At 49.5% G+C, this 13,366-nt stretch overlaps 6 protein-coding genes across 6 annotated transcripts; 2 read left to right on the forward strand and 4 right to left on the reverse strand.

Moving 5' to 3' along the window:
* Positions 1-364: 364 nt before the first annotated feature.
* Positions 365-4,167, reverse strand: V8C40DRAFT_280998 (DNA cytosine methyltransferase; the record flags this gene model as incomplete). The annotated part of the gene is made up of 1 exon (XM_083221507.1): positions 365-4,167. One exon carries the CDS (start codon positions 4,165-4,167, stop codon positions 415-417), a length of 3,753 nt encoding a protein of 1,250 aa, XP_083070809.1. The 3' UTR covers positions 365-414.
* Positions 4,168-5,245: 1,078 nt separating this feature from the next.
* V8C40DRAFT_250899 (DNA replication regulator SLD2) lies at positions 5,246-7,188 on the reverse strand. The gene is made up of 2 exons (XM_083217071.1): positions 6,852-7,188; positions 5,246-6,793 (listed from the first exon to the last, which is right to left on the reverse strand). Exons 1-2 carry the CDS (start codon positions 6,991-6,993, stop codon positions 5,514-5,516), a joined length of 1,422 nt encoding a protein of 473 aa, XP_083070810.1. The 5' UTR covers positions 6,994-7,188; the 3' UTR covers positions 5,246-5,513.
* A 197-nt stretch (positions 7,189-7,385) lies between these two features.
* On the forward strand, positions 7,386-8,685 carry V8C40DRAFT_58031 (uncharacterized protein). The gene has a single exon (XM_083223154.1). The coding sequence runs from the start codon at positions 7,484-7,486 to the stop codon at positions 8,567-8,569; it is 1,086 nt and encodes a 361-aa protein (XP_083070811.1). The 5' UTR covers positions 7,386-7,483; the 3' UTR covers positions 8,570-8,685.
* Positions 8,686-9,055: 370 nt separating this feature from the next.
* On the forward strand, positions 9,056-9,928 carry V8C40DRAFT_58038 (thioredoxin-like protein). Its single transcript, XM_083223155.1, has one exon. It carries the CDS (start codon positions 9,152-9,154, stop codon positions 9,842-9,844), a length of 693 nt encoding a protein of 230 aa, XP_083070812.1. The 5' UTR covers positions 9,056-9,151; the 3' UTR covers positions 9,845-9,928.
* An 18-nt stretch (positions 9,929-9,946) lies between these two features.
* Positions 9,947-11,040, reverse strand: V8C40DRAFT_250901 (DASH complex subunit Spc34). Its single transcript, XM_083217072.1, has 2 exons — positions 10,777-11,040; positions 9,947-10,720 (listed from the first exon to the last, which is right to left on the reverse strand). The coding sequence occupies exons 1-2, from the start codon at positions 10,845-10,847 to the stop codon at positions 10,015-10,017; spliced, it is 777 nt and encodes a 258-aa protein (XP_083070813.1). The 5' UTR covers positions 10,848-11,040; the 3' UTR covers positions 9,947-10,014.
* Positions 11,041-11,537: 497 nt separating this feature from the next.
* V8C40DRAFT_58059 (uncharacterized protein) lies at positions 11,538-13,161 on the reverse strand. The gene is made up of 2 exons (XM_083223156.1): positions 13,157-13,161; positions 11,538-13,091 (listed from the first exon to the last, which is right to left on the reverse strand). The coding sequence occupies exon 2, from the start codon at positions 12,820-12,822 to the stop codon at positions 11,731-11,733; it is 1,092 nt and encodes a 363-aa protein (XP_083070814.1). The 5' UTR covers positions 12,823-13,091; positions 13,157-13,161; the 3' UTR covers positions 11,538-11,730.
* Positions 13,162-13,366: the final 205 nt, after the last annotated feature.

Here is a 13,366-nt window from a genome sequence, read left to right on the forward strand (position 1 = left end):
ATCGTGTCGAGGTATTCCCGTAGATCTCATCCAGTTTGTCAAGTTGACAGGTCGTTTTTTGTGGGACAAGGATTCTATTTAGGCAATACTCTCAAGGATAAAGGATGCGGAGAGGTTCATACTGTACTGTACTGTACTGTACAATCAATGTTTGGTGTTTTGAATCGGTTCGTAATTACCCTGCAACAACATACGGGTACTTGTGATGGCTATAGCACATATGGTTCAGAATATTCCGTCGCTCATGATTCGAGAGATGCGAGTCTTTGCTTAATTATTCGTATTGTGCAATACAGACGTGTACATGTTACCCTCAGCAGCTACCTGAAAGTATACCCCTAAATTGATTCATCAACTCTCTACCGCAGAATTCTCCAATGCCAAGCTCTATAGAAAATAACCAGAACATGATATTCAGATCGTATTCAGCTTTCTTCTTTTCGAAAATTGGGGTATCTCCACAACCAAACTAGTCGAACGTGAACGTTTCTTCCTTGCAGGCGTCTCTTGGATCTGTGTAATCTGTGTAGATGCCCTTCTGCTGTTTGCTCGGGTCTCATCTACCCTTGTCGATGGTGTCAAATCCCTAGTGCTTTGTTTTCTAATCGTCAAGGCCTTGAACTGTCTTGTCGATGCACCCTTTCTATCATTCATCACAGTAGTCTCGAAAGTGACCCGATCCTCTGTAAAGTTATCAACTTCTTCAGCACCTCGGCTGCTTGCACGCTCAAGTTCCCTGTTCCTCTTCAGGCTCGTCACCCACGCTTCGCGAAACTTTACACCAAGTGCCACAGCAACTTGTCTTGCAACACTGTTGCCAACGATTCTATACTGGACCAATGGATCGCCGAGTAGAACGTCTTCATCACGTAAACCTTGCGCTCTGCGTGCCTCCATGACGCTTATAAGTCTGTTTTCCCGCCAGTGTAATAGTCGCCCGTTCTTTGCATCGTTTGCCGTCGGTCTGGTCGTGATCGTGTTAAACAGTTTATTTGGAAACATTCTTCCGTATGCTGTTGACTGGGGCTGCATCGACAATGGCTGCTTTGATATGTCTATCTCTTCGTTCGTCCCGGTAAAAAGCTCGCGCTCAGCGGCAGTCATCGTGCCCGAGCCGGCCTTTGCTTTGTCCTCTCCGTACCAAGCTTGCGCAAAACTCATACCCCATGGCCGAACTGGGATGACTGAGATTCGAGCCCGCATCATCTTCGTTAAACTGGAGGTCGAGCGGTGATCAGGATAGGGAATGCATATATCAGGCTTGGCATCATGAATGGGTGGCAAGTCGGCCGTCGCTTCTTCTGCTGAGATGTACTTGAATGGAGTAGCTGCAGGCATCTCTCGAGTTGCCATGTGCTGGCCATTGGGCAACCATCCAATTCCAATCGCCCGAGTTTTGGGAGGATGGGAATGTGTTTGCACTGGTTTTCTTGGCAGTTCAAGCCCTGGAGCGGCAAAGACAACAAATATGCGAGATCTGGGTTGCGGCGACCCGCAGGATGATGCATCCAAGAAGAAAAACTGCGTCTGGTAGCCCAGGCCAACTAAGGAACAAATGAGCTGGCTGAAGACATCTTGATCTCGGCTCTCCTTCTTGTGTATCATTCCTAGTACATTCTCTAGGACGCCGTATTTTGGCCGATAAAGATCCACAATAGATGCAAAGGCCGCAACAAGAGACTGATTCTTCCGCTGTGCTGCCGTCGTCTTGTCGTTGGTTAGGCGGGAGAAGCCAGGACAGGGGCTGCCGCCCGACACAAAGTCAACGTCTCCAATACGAGGCACATTATCTGCAAACTGGCCTTGGATGGTAGAGAGCTGTAAGTCATCAATTGAGCCGAGGAAAGGGTGTACGTTCTCAGGCTTCTTGACATTGGCCATGTACGTATGTATGGCTTTGGCGTCATAATCGTTTGCCCATTTCATCTCGATACCTCCGCCGTCTTCAAGGCCTCTGCCAAAATTGCCCCCTCCACAGAACAGATCGAGTCCACGGAGCTTTTGCAACTCTTGGAGTGGATCAAAGCCTTGATGTAGGGAAATTGGAGATTCCTTTAGCGGTATGCAGACTCCGTCAGAGGTGATTTGACGGTGCGTGATATAAAAGAGATTTCCCGTGCCGTCATGGTCATACGGCGTAGGAATCTTATCGCCAACTCGAAAGAACCTTACAGAACATGGGCCCAGGATTTGGTCTCTGCTGACCTTGCAAGTTTGCTCGCTGTATATAAGCTCGTTTGACCGAGCATCTCGAGCGGTTGGGTCAACTTGATGACGGCGCAGGAGTCTCCTGAATTGATAAACTCTCCGTCCACCATCTCTCACGAGGCTCATAAACTCACAAGGCTCAGAAAGGGAACTCTTCAAGTCTAAATGAAGCAGATATGTATTTCCCGATTTAACCTTTAATGAGTGGCTTTCCAACGGGAGCGGTGAGGTATGACAGCATTGAAGATGGCTTTCGTCCAGAGTCACCCATCTTCTGCTTTCTTGGAGATATGTTTGTCGACAGAAGAGTTCCGCAGTTGTGGTGGATGTGCCCCAGAAGTCAACATCGTGGACGCCGAGGACTTCGCTTTCGTCAATCTTTGACGTCTCGGCGCAAGAACAGTGATCCGAGAGAAAGAGCTCGTTATTCCATGGATACTTCATTAAGCCACAGAGAGTGTCTACGGGTTGGTAATACCAAATCACATCAAACGTTCGCACACCTTTTTTGTTCACATGAACAGATTGTACTAGTGCAAACCATGGGTCCACATCAGCGAAACCCTCGGATAGCTCTCGTTTCCACAATGTGCCGGATGCAGCGTCATCGCGATGGGTTGATATTGTATCGCCTGACCGAATATTCGCAATGCGGGTCTTTGCAGCAGTAGAGAGTGGCTTGGTCGACTGGTGAAGTTTTGACGGAAACTCCAAATGCCTTTGTCGAATTAAGTCATTTCGTAGCGTCTTGGTCTTCAAGCTTAAAGGGACAACCTGAAGGCGATCTCCAAATGCAAGGTGCTTGAAACAGTCGTAAATGTATTGAGTGACAATAGTTGGGGGATTCGTCATATCGATCTTCGGAGGACTCCTCTTGAACGCCTGAAATTCCCAAATCTCAGCCCAGATGGCATGAAAGTAGGCCTTGTGGTGGTCTAACACGCCTAAAGTCTCTTTGTGGAGGAATCCTATGTTGGCGGCTATCGAAGTTCGGTAGTCATCGCTCGGGTGTTGATTAAGCCACTCGGCAAACTCTGGCGATCTCCCGTGGCCCTCCTTCAACCATGCGGCAAAGGTTGATCGAAAATGATGAATAGACACGCTGCGTTTGTTTTCCTCCATTATGCAGAGAAAGTCCACAAAATGCTTTGCCAAATCGGCTACCCATAGAAAGGGGTAGAAGAATCTCGCATACTCCTTGGCTGGCTTCCCCAATTTGTAAAATAACGACTCTTTGTGACTTAGAGGTGATTGAAGCCAGATATTGTCTCGCACGGTATGTTTTGAAATCGAATTGTAGTTGCCAATGGGGACAGCAACTACCTGGACACGGCGGACATAAAATTTGGTGTTGCCAATGCTGACAATGCCGTCAAAATAGAAACTGCTGTGTCCTATTTTGGTATGTAGGTGATGTAAAGAACGCATCTCTGCTGGGAATTTGTCTCTATCGATATATATCGCAAACTCGTCCAACTGTATCTCAGAGAAACTCTGACCGCGTTCCGCCGTGATCAGAGATAGAGCTTGAATGGCCTTCCGCTCTGACAAAATGGGCATATCTTCAGGAGGCTGAAAGTCTTCATAGCAAGATTTCGGTACAACTAAGACGCATTCTGGCACATCAACACTCAAGGGAGTGGTTGAAAAGACAGGCTTAATTGAGGTTGAGCGAATAATACTTCTGCAGGGGCTGTTCGACAATGAGTTGGTTGTCTCAGAATCTTTGATGGTGGAAGGTAATGACGCTGGCGATGCGAATTCAGACGTGGGTTGATCCACAGATCCTTCAGTTGATCCTGTATGTTGAACTGACTTGGAGCCAGGAGATGGTGTTGATGGCGGCCCGGTTCCGTTAAGATTCACAACGGTAGCACGCCATGAACGGATCGTCGTCGTACTGGTGGTAGTAAAAGCAAAGAATTCTTGGGTATCTTGAGAGGGTACGCCGCCCTCCATCCTGTTTCGTAGCAAAAGCAAAAGACAGCAAAATTTGTTGACAATTAGCAAATAGGTAAATCAATTGAGGTCCAGACACAATAATGACCCAATGAAATCAAACAAAACTCCAAATGTCGTCAAGTAACTCCAACGAGTAACCCAGGAAGCGAACGAAGAAAAGGTAAATCGAACTCCTAGAGGTGTATCAAAAATCCCACCAACAACGAACGCGGGCAAAAATGTAAACAAACAAAGGATGACTGGATAATTTTTTTGTGAGCAGAGAGGAAGGGTATAGAGGAAGAATTTATATTGAGCTCGTAGCACAGTAGAATTTTGCCAGCTGTTGCCAGGAGTGCCAGCCAGCTGCGTGGAGTGGTAGGCGATAAGAGGCGAGTCGAAATATTAGGTCCGTCCGCCTACCAACTGTTCTAGCGAAATGATAGGTTAAAGAGAACCATATTCGCAAAAAGAAGGGAGAAGAGAATGTAGAAACATAGGAATTTCTGGTAAAGAGTAAGAAAGGGAAGAAAGAAAAAAGATACTATCACGGCTTTAAATGCAACATGAGTAAGAGAAGTAGAAAAAAGAAAAGTGGTTACGAATGTGAAGAAAGTTTTGAAACGTATCAAAAGAAGAAGAGAAAAATTGCAAAAAAAGTTGCTCACAAAGGAAAAACAAAAGAAAACGGAGGGGCGCTTAAGAAGAAAGGGATGCAGTATTGTGTTTGTGTGAAAAGGAATAGAGTGCCTTTGTTGTATTATAGCCGGGTCTGGGACCTAAGCGCTTTGGCTGGTGGGCTTTGGCTGTTTGGCTTTGTTTGAAAGAAAAGGAAAAGAGTGTGTGGACAAAAATGAAGGAAACTAAAGAAGAATAAAGAAGCTCAATATAGAAAAGAAGAAAGAATCATGAAAAGAGCCGTATTTCTGAGCATATTCATTCTAGGTACCCATCCTGGAAAGAGATTGATATCAGGGTTTTTGTTCGCAGCATCATAATAAGCTGAATGGTGGATAGACAGATTACCTAGATTATTAAAGGGAGAGGGAGCACCCAGCACTCCAGTGACTCGGCATCCGATTGCTATATCAAGAAGCAGAAGACGACAACTTCACACTCGATTAACCAACGCTAGCCTTGATTGTCACAGTTTGACTTCATCCGTTGTCTAATAGGATTACTAAAGTTCAACATAGGTAGCTTAAACACAAATATATCGCTCTTGATTCCAACATCTTCCATGTGTATTTACTGTTTCCACCCTGAAGAACGCCCGGTATGCTTTTCCCGCCACAGCCCATGTCATAATATATCTTACTCTTCCGTTTGATCCCAAATATCGCTCACCCATTTCCCCTCCAGCTTCATCTCCTTCTTCTGAATCGGCTGTTATAGCCTGGGCCGCCCTTGGCACCATGGTTACGCAGCTTCAGCCTGTGAAAGTTTGCATGTGCCAGTTGGTTCACCTTGCGGGTTGACTTCTTTACCACTCCTTCCTCCTTGGCGGGCTTTTTAGCCTTTGTGTCTGGGGTATCGTCTTCGTCTCCGTCTATAAACTCGCCGTCAGATTCGCCTGCGACATCTGACCTGCCCATCTGAGCTTGTGTTTCTGCAACGGTATCATCTTCGTCCTCATCCGCACCGCTTTCATTGCCTTCTGCCACGTTCGTCGGCCGTTTGGTACGAACTGGCCGCATGTTAACTCTTCGTGTTGTTCGCTTCTGGCCCTTCTTCTTGAAAATCTTCATAGGTCGTCCGTCCCGGTCCACAGCGTCTTCTGTAGGGCTGTCGTACATTCCTTCATCATCAAATCCACCCAATGATAGCTGTTTAGCTTGGCTATCTGGCTCCAGTATGTCTTGCTTTGGTTCTTGTTTTTGCGGCTTAACAGGAGGCTGAATTGGACCTCTGGACTCTGCTTCAGCGTCGGCCTCAGCCTCACGTAGCGCCTCAAGATCATCGTCCAGTACCTCTTCTTCGACTTTCCGAAGGCTGGCTACTATTTCGCTCAAGCCACGAACCAAAGACTTTCGCGGTAGCCTTAGAGGTGGAGCATCAAACGTTGTGTTTTCGTCGAGTGTTGGGAGTGAATGTCTCTTTAGAAACGCAGGAGTGTCGAATTGCAGTTTCGATACAGATGAAGGCGTTCCGACCGTATTCTGCCCATCTCTCTTCTTCATTGGTGTTGAAAACAGTTTTCGTTTGCTCGTGGAGGTTGGAGTACGGCCAAGGTTGGCTGCAGCATCCTCAAATAAGCTGCTTCTGTGCTTACTGGGGGTTGCGAGGGAACCGGTTGTGTTACTCGCCCCCTTCATTGGGCTTTTAAACTCCCTTTCCACCAGTAAATCAAATAAACCAAGGACTTTGCCATCTCGTTGAGGTGTCGGTCCAATGGACGTTACTGGCGCTGGGCTAAATAGCTTTCTAGAGATAGCCGGACTGTTCATATATTCCTCGCCGTTTGGAGCCAATCGCTTCGAAGGGGTCTCGGCATGCTTTGCTCGCTTCATAGGAGTCCCAACTGGTGCGCCGTCCGATTTACGCTTCTCGTGTTTCTGTTTGGACGTAGAGGTGTCTGGTGGAGGAGGGACTAGCTTCCCAGCTATTATATCGCGGAGCTTATTATAGTCTTTATATTTCTGAGCTTTTGGAGGTTTAGCGAGGACACTTGATACCGAGGGATTGTCGAGCTGTAAACGCACCTATAATCGGGGTATTCTTGATGTCCTCTCTCCCAGGCTTCTTCCCACCATGTGTCTTTGCCCAGTCTGCCTCCCATTGCTTCAGGTCTGCTCGCACTTTCTGAGCTCTAGCTTCGTACTCTTTCTTTAGGTTCTCGTCCATGGTAGCCTCGGTGGTGGAAATTCAAGAGAACGTATACACCAACTGGAGTGGGAGGTGATGGATTATAGCAACACAAGTGACATATCTTTTGCCCCAAAAGAAAAGAAATAGTCAATGACCAAACGGGAGAGGGAGGCAGACAGGGAAGCAGTTGGAGAGACCGGAAAGCTCCTTTGTTGAAAAGCGTCATGTGGGGAACTGCAAGTCGCGAATGGCAGCGCGCTGCTTGTCATCAATTTAGCACAAAAGCGCGTCTTGCAGAAGCACTTAAACACTACAGGCCGACTCCACTGAAAGCCCCCTGTGGAAGCGCCAATCATCGCACTTGTGGCGCTTAAACGCCCTGTGCTGGCTGGGCTACTGCGCCCCGCCAATCGAAATCCAGCGATTCCGCAACATCATTGATGTCTCGCATCTTGTCTTTTTTGCATCCTCGCCACGCTCTTTGGCAGCAATTTCCGGACAGCCTCAATATTGTCGCGCTGCCTCCATGGAAAGCGGACTGGCTGATGAGAATGACGAACTACAGCGCAAAGTCCTCCAGAACACCTTGCAGGAGGTGGCCGCAAGAGAGCAGCAGGGCGATGGCAACTGCTGCGTCATCTGCTTAGACGCTGTTAGCGATGCTTGCGAACTGGTTCCCTGTGGACACGACAGCTTTGACTATGTTTGCGTATTGAACTGGCTCTATGATAAACCTCTGTGCCCTTTGTGTAAGAGGGACGTTTCCAAGGTGCAACGAGGACCCCCTGAGAATCGCGAAACGACTATCATTGAACCCAAGCCACAGCGACCTGAACAGCCATCTTCAACGAGAACATACTCTCACCAATCGTCGTTTCTTCGTCCTCGAAGGAGGGCAGCGAGAATTCCGAGGATAACGGCCGATGATCTTGATGCTGAAAGAATCCAAGCACACCGGCGCGATGTTTATCTACACAAGAGATTCTCAAAGCATGTCGGTTCAAACCGACTTTCTCTTTACCGAGAACTGACACCGAGGCTGTTCTGCACCGACGAAGCTCTTGTTTCTCGTGCACGAATGTGGATTCGCCGTGAACTCCGAGTATTTTCGTTTCTCAATGCTGATGAATCTGGCTCTTCCTCGTCTACGGCCCGACCAGGAGATGCAAATCAAGCCCAGGCGCGGCGAAGAGCAAACAACGCCGAGTTCCTGCTGGAGTACTTGATTGCAATCTTGAAGACTGTGGATATTATGGGCAGTGCCGGTCAGGCAGAGGACATGCTGTCAGAGTTTCTTGGCCGAGACAACGCACGGCTGTTTTTACACGAGCTTCGGTCATGGCTTAGGAGTCCATTTACAAGGCTGGAAGACTGGGACCGAGCAGTACAGTATGACCCAGTTGTACCTAGGGATTCGTCACCTGCTTCTTCTTCAGCCCCGGAGCCGGGACACGGGCGGCGTGAGCGTACATCCTTGACACAGCGCGGCCTGGACCGGCCCAGAGGAGATTACTACCGGCCCGGGCCCGCTCAGCCTTACCGAGAAGATAGACGGAAACGGCGGCATGAGCCTTATAGGCCGGAGAGGCAAAGAAGGGAGAGGAGCGCCTGATGTCGACAGTATATGGCAAGGGCCAAGTGCCGGTAGCAGAGGCTCTCATGACATGTTTGAAGACGATGCTTTGGACACAACGGATAGAAGGAAATGATACCCCAGAACCACTAGACGGCGATGATTCTATACGGAGTTATTTAGGCAGCCTCACTATGAAACTATGTTAGTTTTAGTGTTGTACCTACACATATGATTTATTTATAATGCCAACCGTGCCACTCCGCAACTAATGGACGAGCTGTGTAGAATACGCCCCTATTCCTCGCTCAGGATTTTTGCTGCTTGGTCGCTGCCTACGGCGGACTTCCGCCGACATCAAGGGACTTCCGCCGCCACGAAGGAGTTGAACGCGCAATCGAGAATAAAAGCAAAACACAGCCTCGTTTAGGCTTTTTTTATCCCTTGTAGAATAGAATGCATAAAATATTATATAAGGGCGAAGATTTGTATCGACGAGTTCAGTTTGAGAGCAGCCAGCATCTCCCTATATACCGAGACAGGAGTCAATTCTCAACACCATCTCTCACAATCTGATTACAAGCACAACAAGATATATACCCAAACAAAAAGAAAGACACAATGGCAAACTACGACATCAAAATCATTTCCGACACCGTCTGCCCCTTCTGCTACCTCGCCCGCGCCCGCATCGACCGCGCCATCACTCTCTTCAAGAAGACCGTGCCCAACGCCTCATCCTCCACTTTCACCATCCGCTGGCACGCCTTCCAGCTCGACAAGTCCATTCCACAAGGCCAATCGACCTCGGTACAGGACATGGCCGTGCAACGCTTCGGCGCCGACCGCCTGGCCGCCAAGCGCGCGCGGATGGCCCAACTCGGCGGCCAGGAGGGATTCGGCTTCACCTTTGCGGGCCGCATCGGCAACACGCGCGACTCGCACCGGCTGTCGCACCTGGGCCGCGAGCTGGGCGGATGGGAGCTGGAGGATAAAGTGCAGACGGAGATGATGAGGATGTTCTTTGAGCAGGGCGGCGACATTACGAGCTTTGATGATTTGAGCGGCGCGGCGGAGAGGGCGGGCATAGAGCGGGATGTGGCAAGGAAGTGGCTTGAGGATGGGAGCGGTGGGGAGGAAGTTGATCGGGAGGTGGAGGAGATGGAGAGGTTGGGGATGAAGGGCGTGCCCAAGATCTTTATCGATGATGAGTTTGTGGTGGAGGGGGCTGATGATGTGACGGCCATCTTTGAGCAGCTGTACAAGGCGAAAGAGGCCAAGGAGGCCAAGGAGAAGACGGAGATTCAAGGGTGATTGATTTGTTTTTTTTTCTGTTCTGTTAGTGAAGACACATACTTATATATGGATAGAGAGGAGTGGACGTTTATAGCTTTCTGAAGAACATTTCAATATCATGCTAATATAAGGGGGTATCATTATTTTTCACTGCCTGCTAATTCGTCTACTGGTACTCATCGAACCTCCTACGAGTACATATTTCTCAGCCCTCCGAGATCCTTCTCCATAGACTTCAGCCTGGCTTGCAGCTCCCTCTTCTTTGCCTCCATCTGCCTCGTCTCTTCCTCTTCCCTCCTCAAATCATCCTCTGTCCACTCATCTCCACCCACGTCCTGCGGCTCATCCTGGCCCTTCCCCTTGTCCTCATCCTGATTCATCCAGTCCTTATTCATGCTTGCCAGCTGCTCAGCCTGCTCCGCCACCTTGGCCTCGTAATAAGCCATTGTGTTTTTCCCATTCCGATGCCTCGACCGCAACGCCGTGATCCGCTCGCGCGCTCCTGGCAGCTCGTATACGCCGCACAGCTTCTCGGCACCGCGTAGCAGTACCTCGACATCTAGGTCGCCTTTCCGATCTGTTTCACCACGCCGCAGCTGATCATGCATCTCGCCGCCCAGCACGGCAGCCACCGCGGTGCGTCGATGCGGCGCACCACGGGTTGTAGGACCCGTCGTTACCTCTCCCGAAGCGACATTGAAGACTGTTTGTCGGCGGTTCTTGGGCTTGATTTCGCTCTCGGCGGATTTTGAGGGCTTGGTCGCGGCAGCAGTGGCAGGAGGTGGTGGGGGGACGGAAAACAGAGCGCGTTCGTGGGCCTCGGTATCTCGAATCAAGGCTGTGATGTCGTGATTTGATAGTAGGGCGTTTGTGAAGATCTTGGGAGGTGGGAAGCTGCCGGGCTGTCAACTTGGAGCTCTTTTCTTCTTTGCGCGAGCGCTGTGTCTTACGGAAGGGAGTCAATTCCCTGACAGGAGCTTTGTATTTGCTCGAGGTGAGCTGATAGCAATGACGAGTCCATGAGTTGATGTGAGATCTCGGCACGCGTCTAGAGGAATTGGAGCAGTCAAATGGCGTATTCGTCTTGGCTCCGCAGAGTTGTAGTGGAAACCAAGTGATGTAGGAAATTGAGACTCCGCAGAGCGCAGGATATAGCAATGGAGACCGGTGAGTCGGATAATGTTTTGATGGCACGAGGTTGATGTTAGTATTTGATGTTTAGCACATGCCGGCGCCACCCCACCAAGATCTGAGGTGGCTTTTGAGCTTCAACGGCGGTCCACAGCGGGGCTCATCTACTGTGTTCCACTCAAGCTAAATCCATGAATTCATGATTGACGAGGTGATATAAAGCATTGAAACAACAGCTTACGGCAGGAATGTCCTTCTATTGTCTATCAACTCTGAGATTTCTTCTACAAATGTCTGCAAGTATCAACTGCAAAATATCAAAACACTCTACCGCCACATATTCGCTCGTCTAAAAATGAAAATAAAACAACTGATGCAGGCTCAATGATCTAAAAGGTATCGAAGGAAGAAACCCCGTTCCGGTCTTTGCTGAAATATAAACCAAAGACGATGCAGAAGGGGCCTTGTTGCAATAGGTTCACCTCGGCCGGATACATGTCTTTTTGTCGCATCTCCAACCCAGGTAAAAAATATCCAATGGTTCAGATTGCAAGATAGTTGCGCCGTATAAGTATATATCAATGTCAGTGTCCGGTAGTAACTTCGCTTTGAGGCTTCGATGGCCCCCTCTAATTTTATCGTAACATCATTCGTCATCGCGTAACTGCTTTGTAACATGTCCCCCCTTAACAGCCCAAGCTGCGAATTTTTTTTTGGTTGCATGAGAATTAATTTTTTTTTGTTTCTTGTTGCTTCTCCTTCTGCCCTTCTCTTTAGTTCGAGTCGGTATCCATTACCTCAGCTGAAGAGTATGGTAGCCCTCGTACGATACGAATCTCCTTGACGTATTCATCCTCATCTGAGTTGGGTTCTTCCAGCTCGTCAATTCGAGGTGCAGGAGGATCCTGGAAAAGCAAGCTTCCGCGGTGGACTCTTTTGTGAAAGCGGCGAGCACTGGAACCAGCTTCGTTGACATCGAGAGCACAGTCGTTGTCATCCGAGTCACTTAGCTCGCTGTGCGTCCTCTTGCCGAAGCTGCTCGACATGCTCACTCTTCGGATGCGTTTCAGCTCCTGCTGCCTCCTCATGAACTCCGACTCCGCATCATCCTCTTCTTCGGGCTCCGCCTCATCATCGGATGCTTCATTGCTGCAGTTGAGGTTCTCGAGGTCTTGCATCATGTCCTTGTCCAAATCCCTTTGCCGAGACGAGGATCTACTGCTGGTAGACTCGACGTCGGACTCGATTTCAATGGGATAGAGGACATCCAGACCATCGCACTCGCTGTCCATGGGATCGACATCCTCAATCGTAAAGCCACAGCTGTCATGGGTGCTTGTCGCGGGACCGTGCGCGGATCCTGTTCGCTTAGGCTTGTCTGGCTCCGCTTCAGATTCAGATTCAGATTCAGATTCGGAGCTGGCTGAGTCCAGATCTGGCTCTGCATCGGCATCTGCACATGCGTCTAATTCGTCGAAGTCGTTTTTTCCCGTCGAGATTCGTCGCGACCGTCGCGAGGAGTTTGGCAGGCTGACAACGCTAGCGCTGTCGGAGGATTCATCATCGCTCGCATCCTCCTCATCAGCTTCTGACGACGACGACGATCGGGGACTCAATTGCTCTAGCGGGCGATAGCTGAACTGATGGCCAGTGCCATATGGCCTGATGTTCGGGTCTTGGGCTAGGGGGTTCGTGAATAGATAAAATGCCGCCTGGGCATTCTTGCGAGGGAAGTGTGGTGAGGTGATGGGAGTGTCGGGCGGTGAAGCTGGGTCGGCGGTCTGCAGCGCCGACACATGAGCTGGTGAGAGCTTTAAATTCGGCGTTGATGACCGCCTCTGCGAAGTTCTGCTGTGTCGGCCCATGGCTGGTTGCAATGATGGCGAGGGAATTAAAGCAACAGAAAGGTGTAGGTGAGCAATTTCAATCCGTGTGAAACGTATGACTGAATGAGTCGCTGGGGTCTGTCTTTCTTTTTATCTGGCCACGGGGTGGTCCGTTGTGTCGGTCGTCGATGACCCTCGTGTCTCGGATCAGTGTCGCGAGAAATTGCTATCAATTGGCCGTGGGTCTTGAAATTGCGTGGGGTGTTTTCGCTTGGAATGAGAAAAAAAAGGGAAAAAACAAGAGGTTGCTGCGCGGGGGTTGCAACCATCAGCATTGAGGCAGGGGAGAGACAGCAGGAATCATGGCACGTACGTTGATTGTCCTTGTAATTGCGCAGTCTGGGGCCCGTGGCGATTTGTGAGGGGGGTTGTGGAGAGAGGCGACAAACAGACACAGGCAAAAAGCGAGAGAGATAATAACCAGTAGATGTCGATGCGAAGAGGGCGAAATGCGTCAAGGGGTCGGGATCCAGAGTAGGAACCTCCAGCACGGAGAAGTAGTGACTCGGACTGTGTTCGGGAG

The sequence above is a fragment of the Trichoderma camerunense genome, assembly GCF_050948025.1.
Source record: "Trichoderma camerunense strain CBS 138272 chromosome Unknown V8C40scaffold_14, whole genome shotgun sequence".
Classification (NCBI taxonomy): Eukaryota; Fungi; Ascomycota; class Sordariomycetes; order Hypocreales; family Hypocreaceae; genus Trichoderma; species Trichoderma camerunense.

Excerpts from the sequence above, each read along its gene's own strand:
- V8C40DRAFT_250899 (XM_083217071.1), bottom strand. The coding sequence starts at position 6,993 with ATGGACGAGAACCTAAAGAAAGAGTACGAAGCTAGAGCTCAGAAAGTG. Across the intron at positions 6,794-6,851 it reads CAAGAATACCCCGATTATAG|CTCAGAAATATAAAGACTAT; the intron begins GTGCGTTTACAG and ends AACCTCCAAAAG.
- V8C40DRAFT_58031 (XM_083223154.1), top strand. The coding sequence starts at position 7,484 with ATGGAAAGCGGACTGGCTGATGAGAATGACGAACTACAGCGCAAAGTC.
- V8C40DRAFT_58038 (XM_083223155.1), top strand. The coding sequence starts at position 9,152 with ATGGCAAACTACGACATCAAAATCATTTCCGACACCGTCTGCCCCTTC.
- V8C40DRAFT_250901 (XM_083217072.1), bottom strand. The coding sequence starts at position 10,847 with ATGGACTCGTCATTGCTATCAGCTCACCTCGAGCAAATACAAAGCTCC. Across the intron at positions 10,721-10,776 it reads CAGGGAATTGACTCCCTTCC|CTTCCCACCTCCCAAGATCT; the intron begins GTAAGACACAGC and ends ACAGCCCGGCAG.
- V8C40DRAFT_58059 (XM_083223156.1), bottom strand. The coding sequence starts at position 12,822 with ATGGGCCGACACAGCAGAACTTCGCAGAGGCGGTCATCAACGCCGAAT.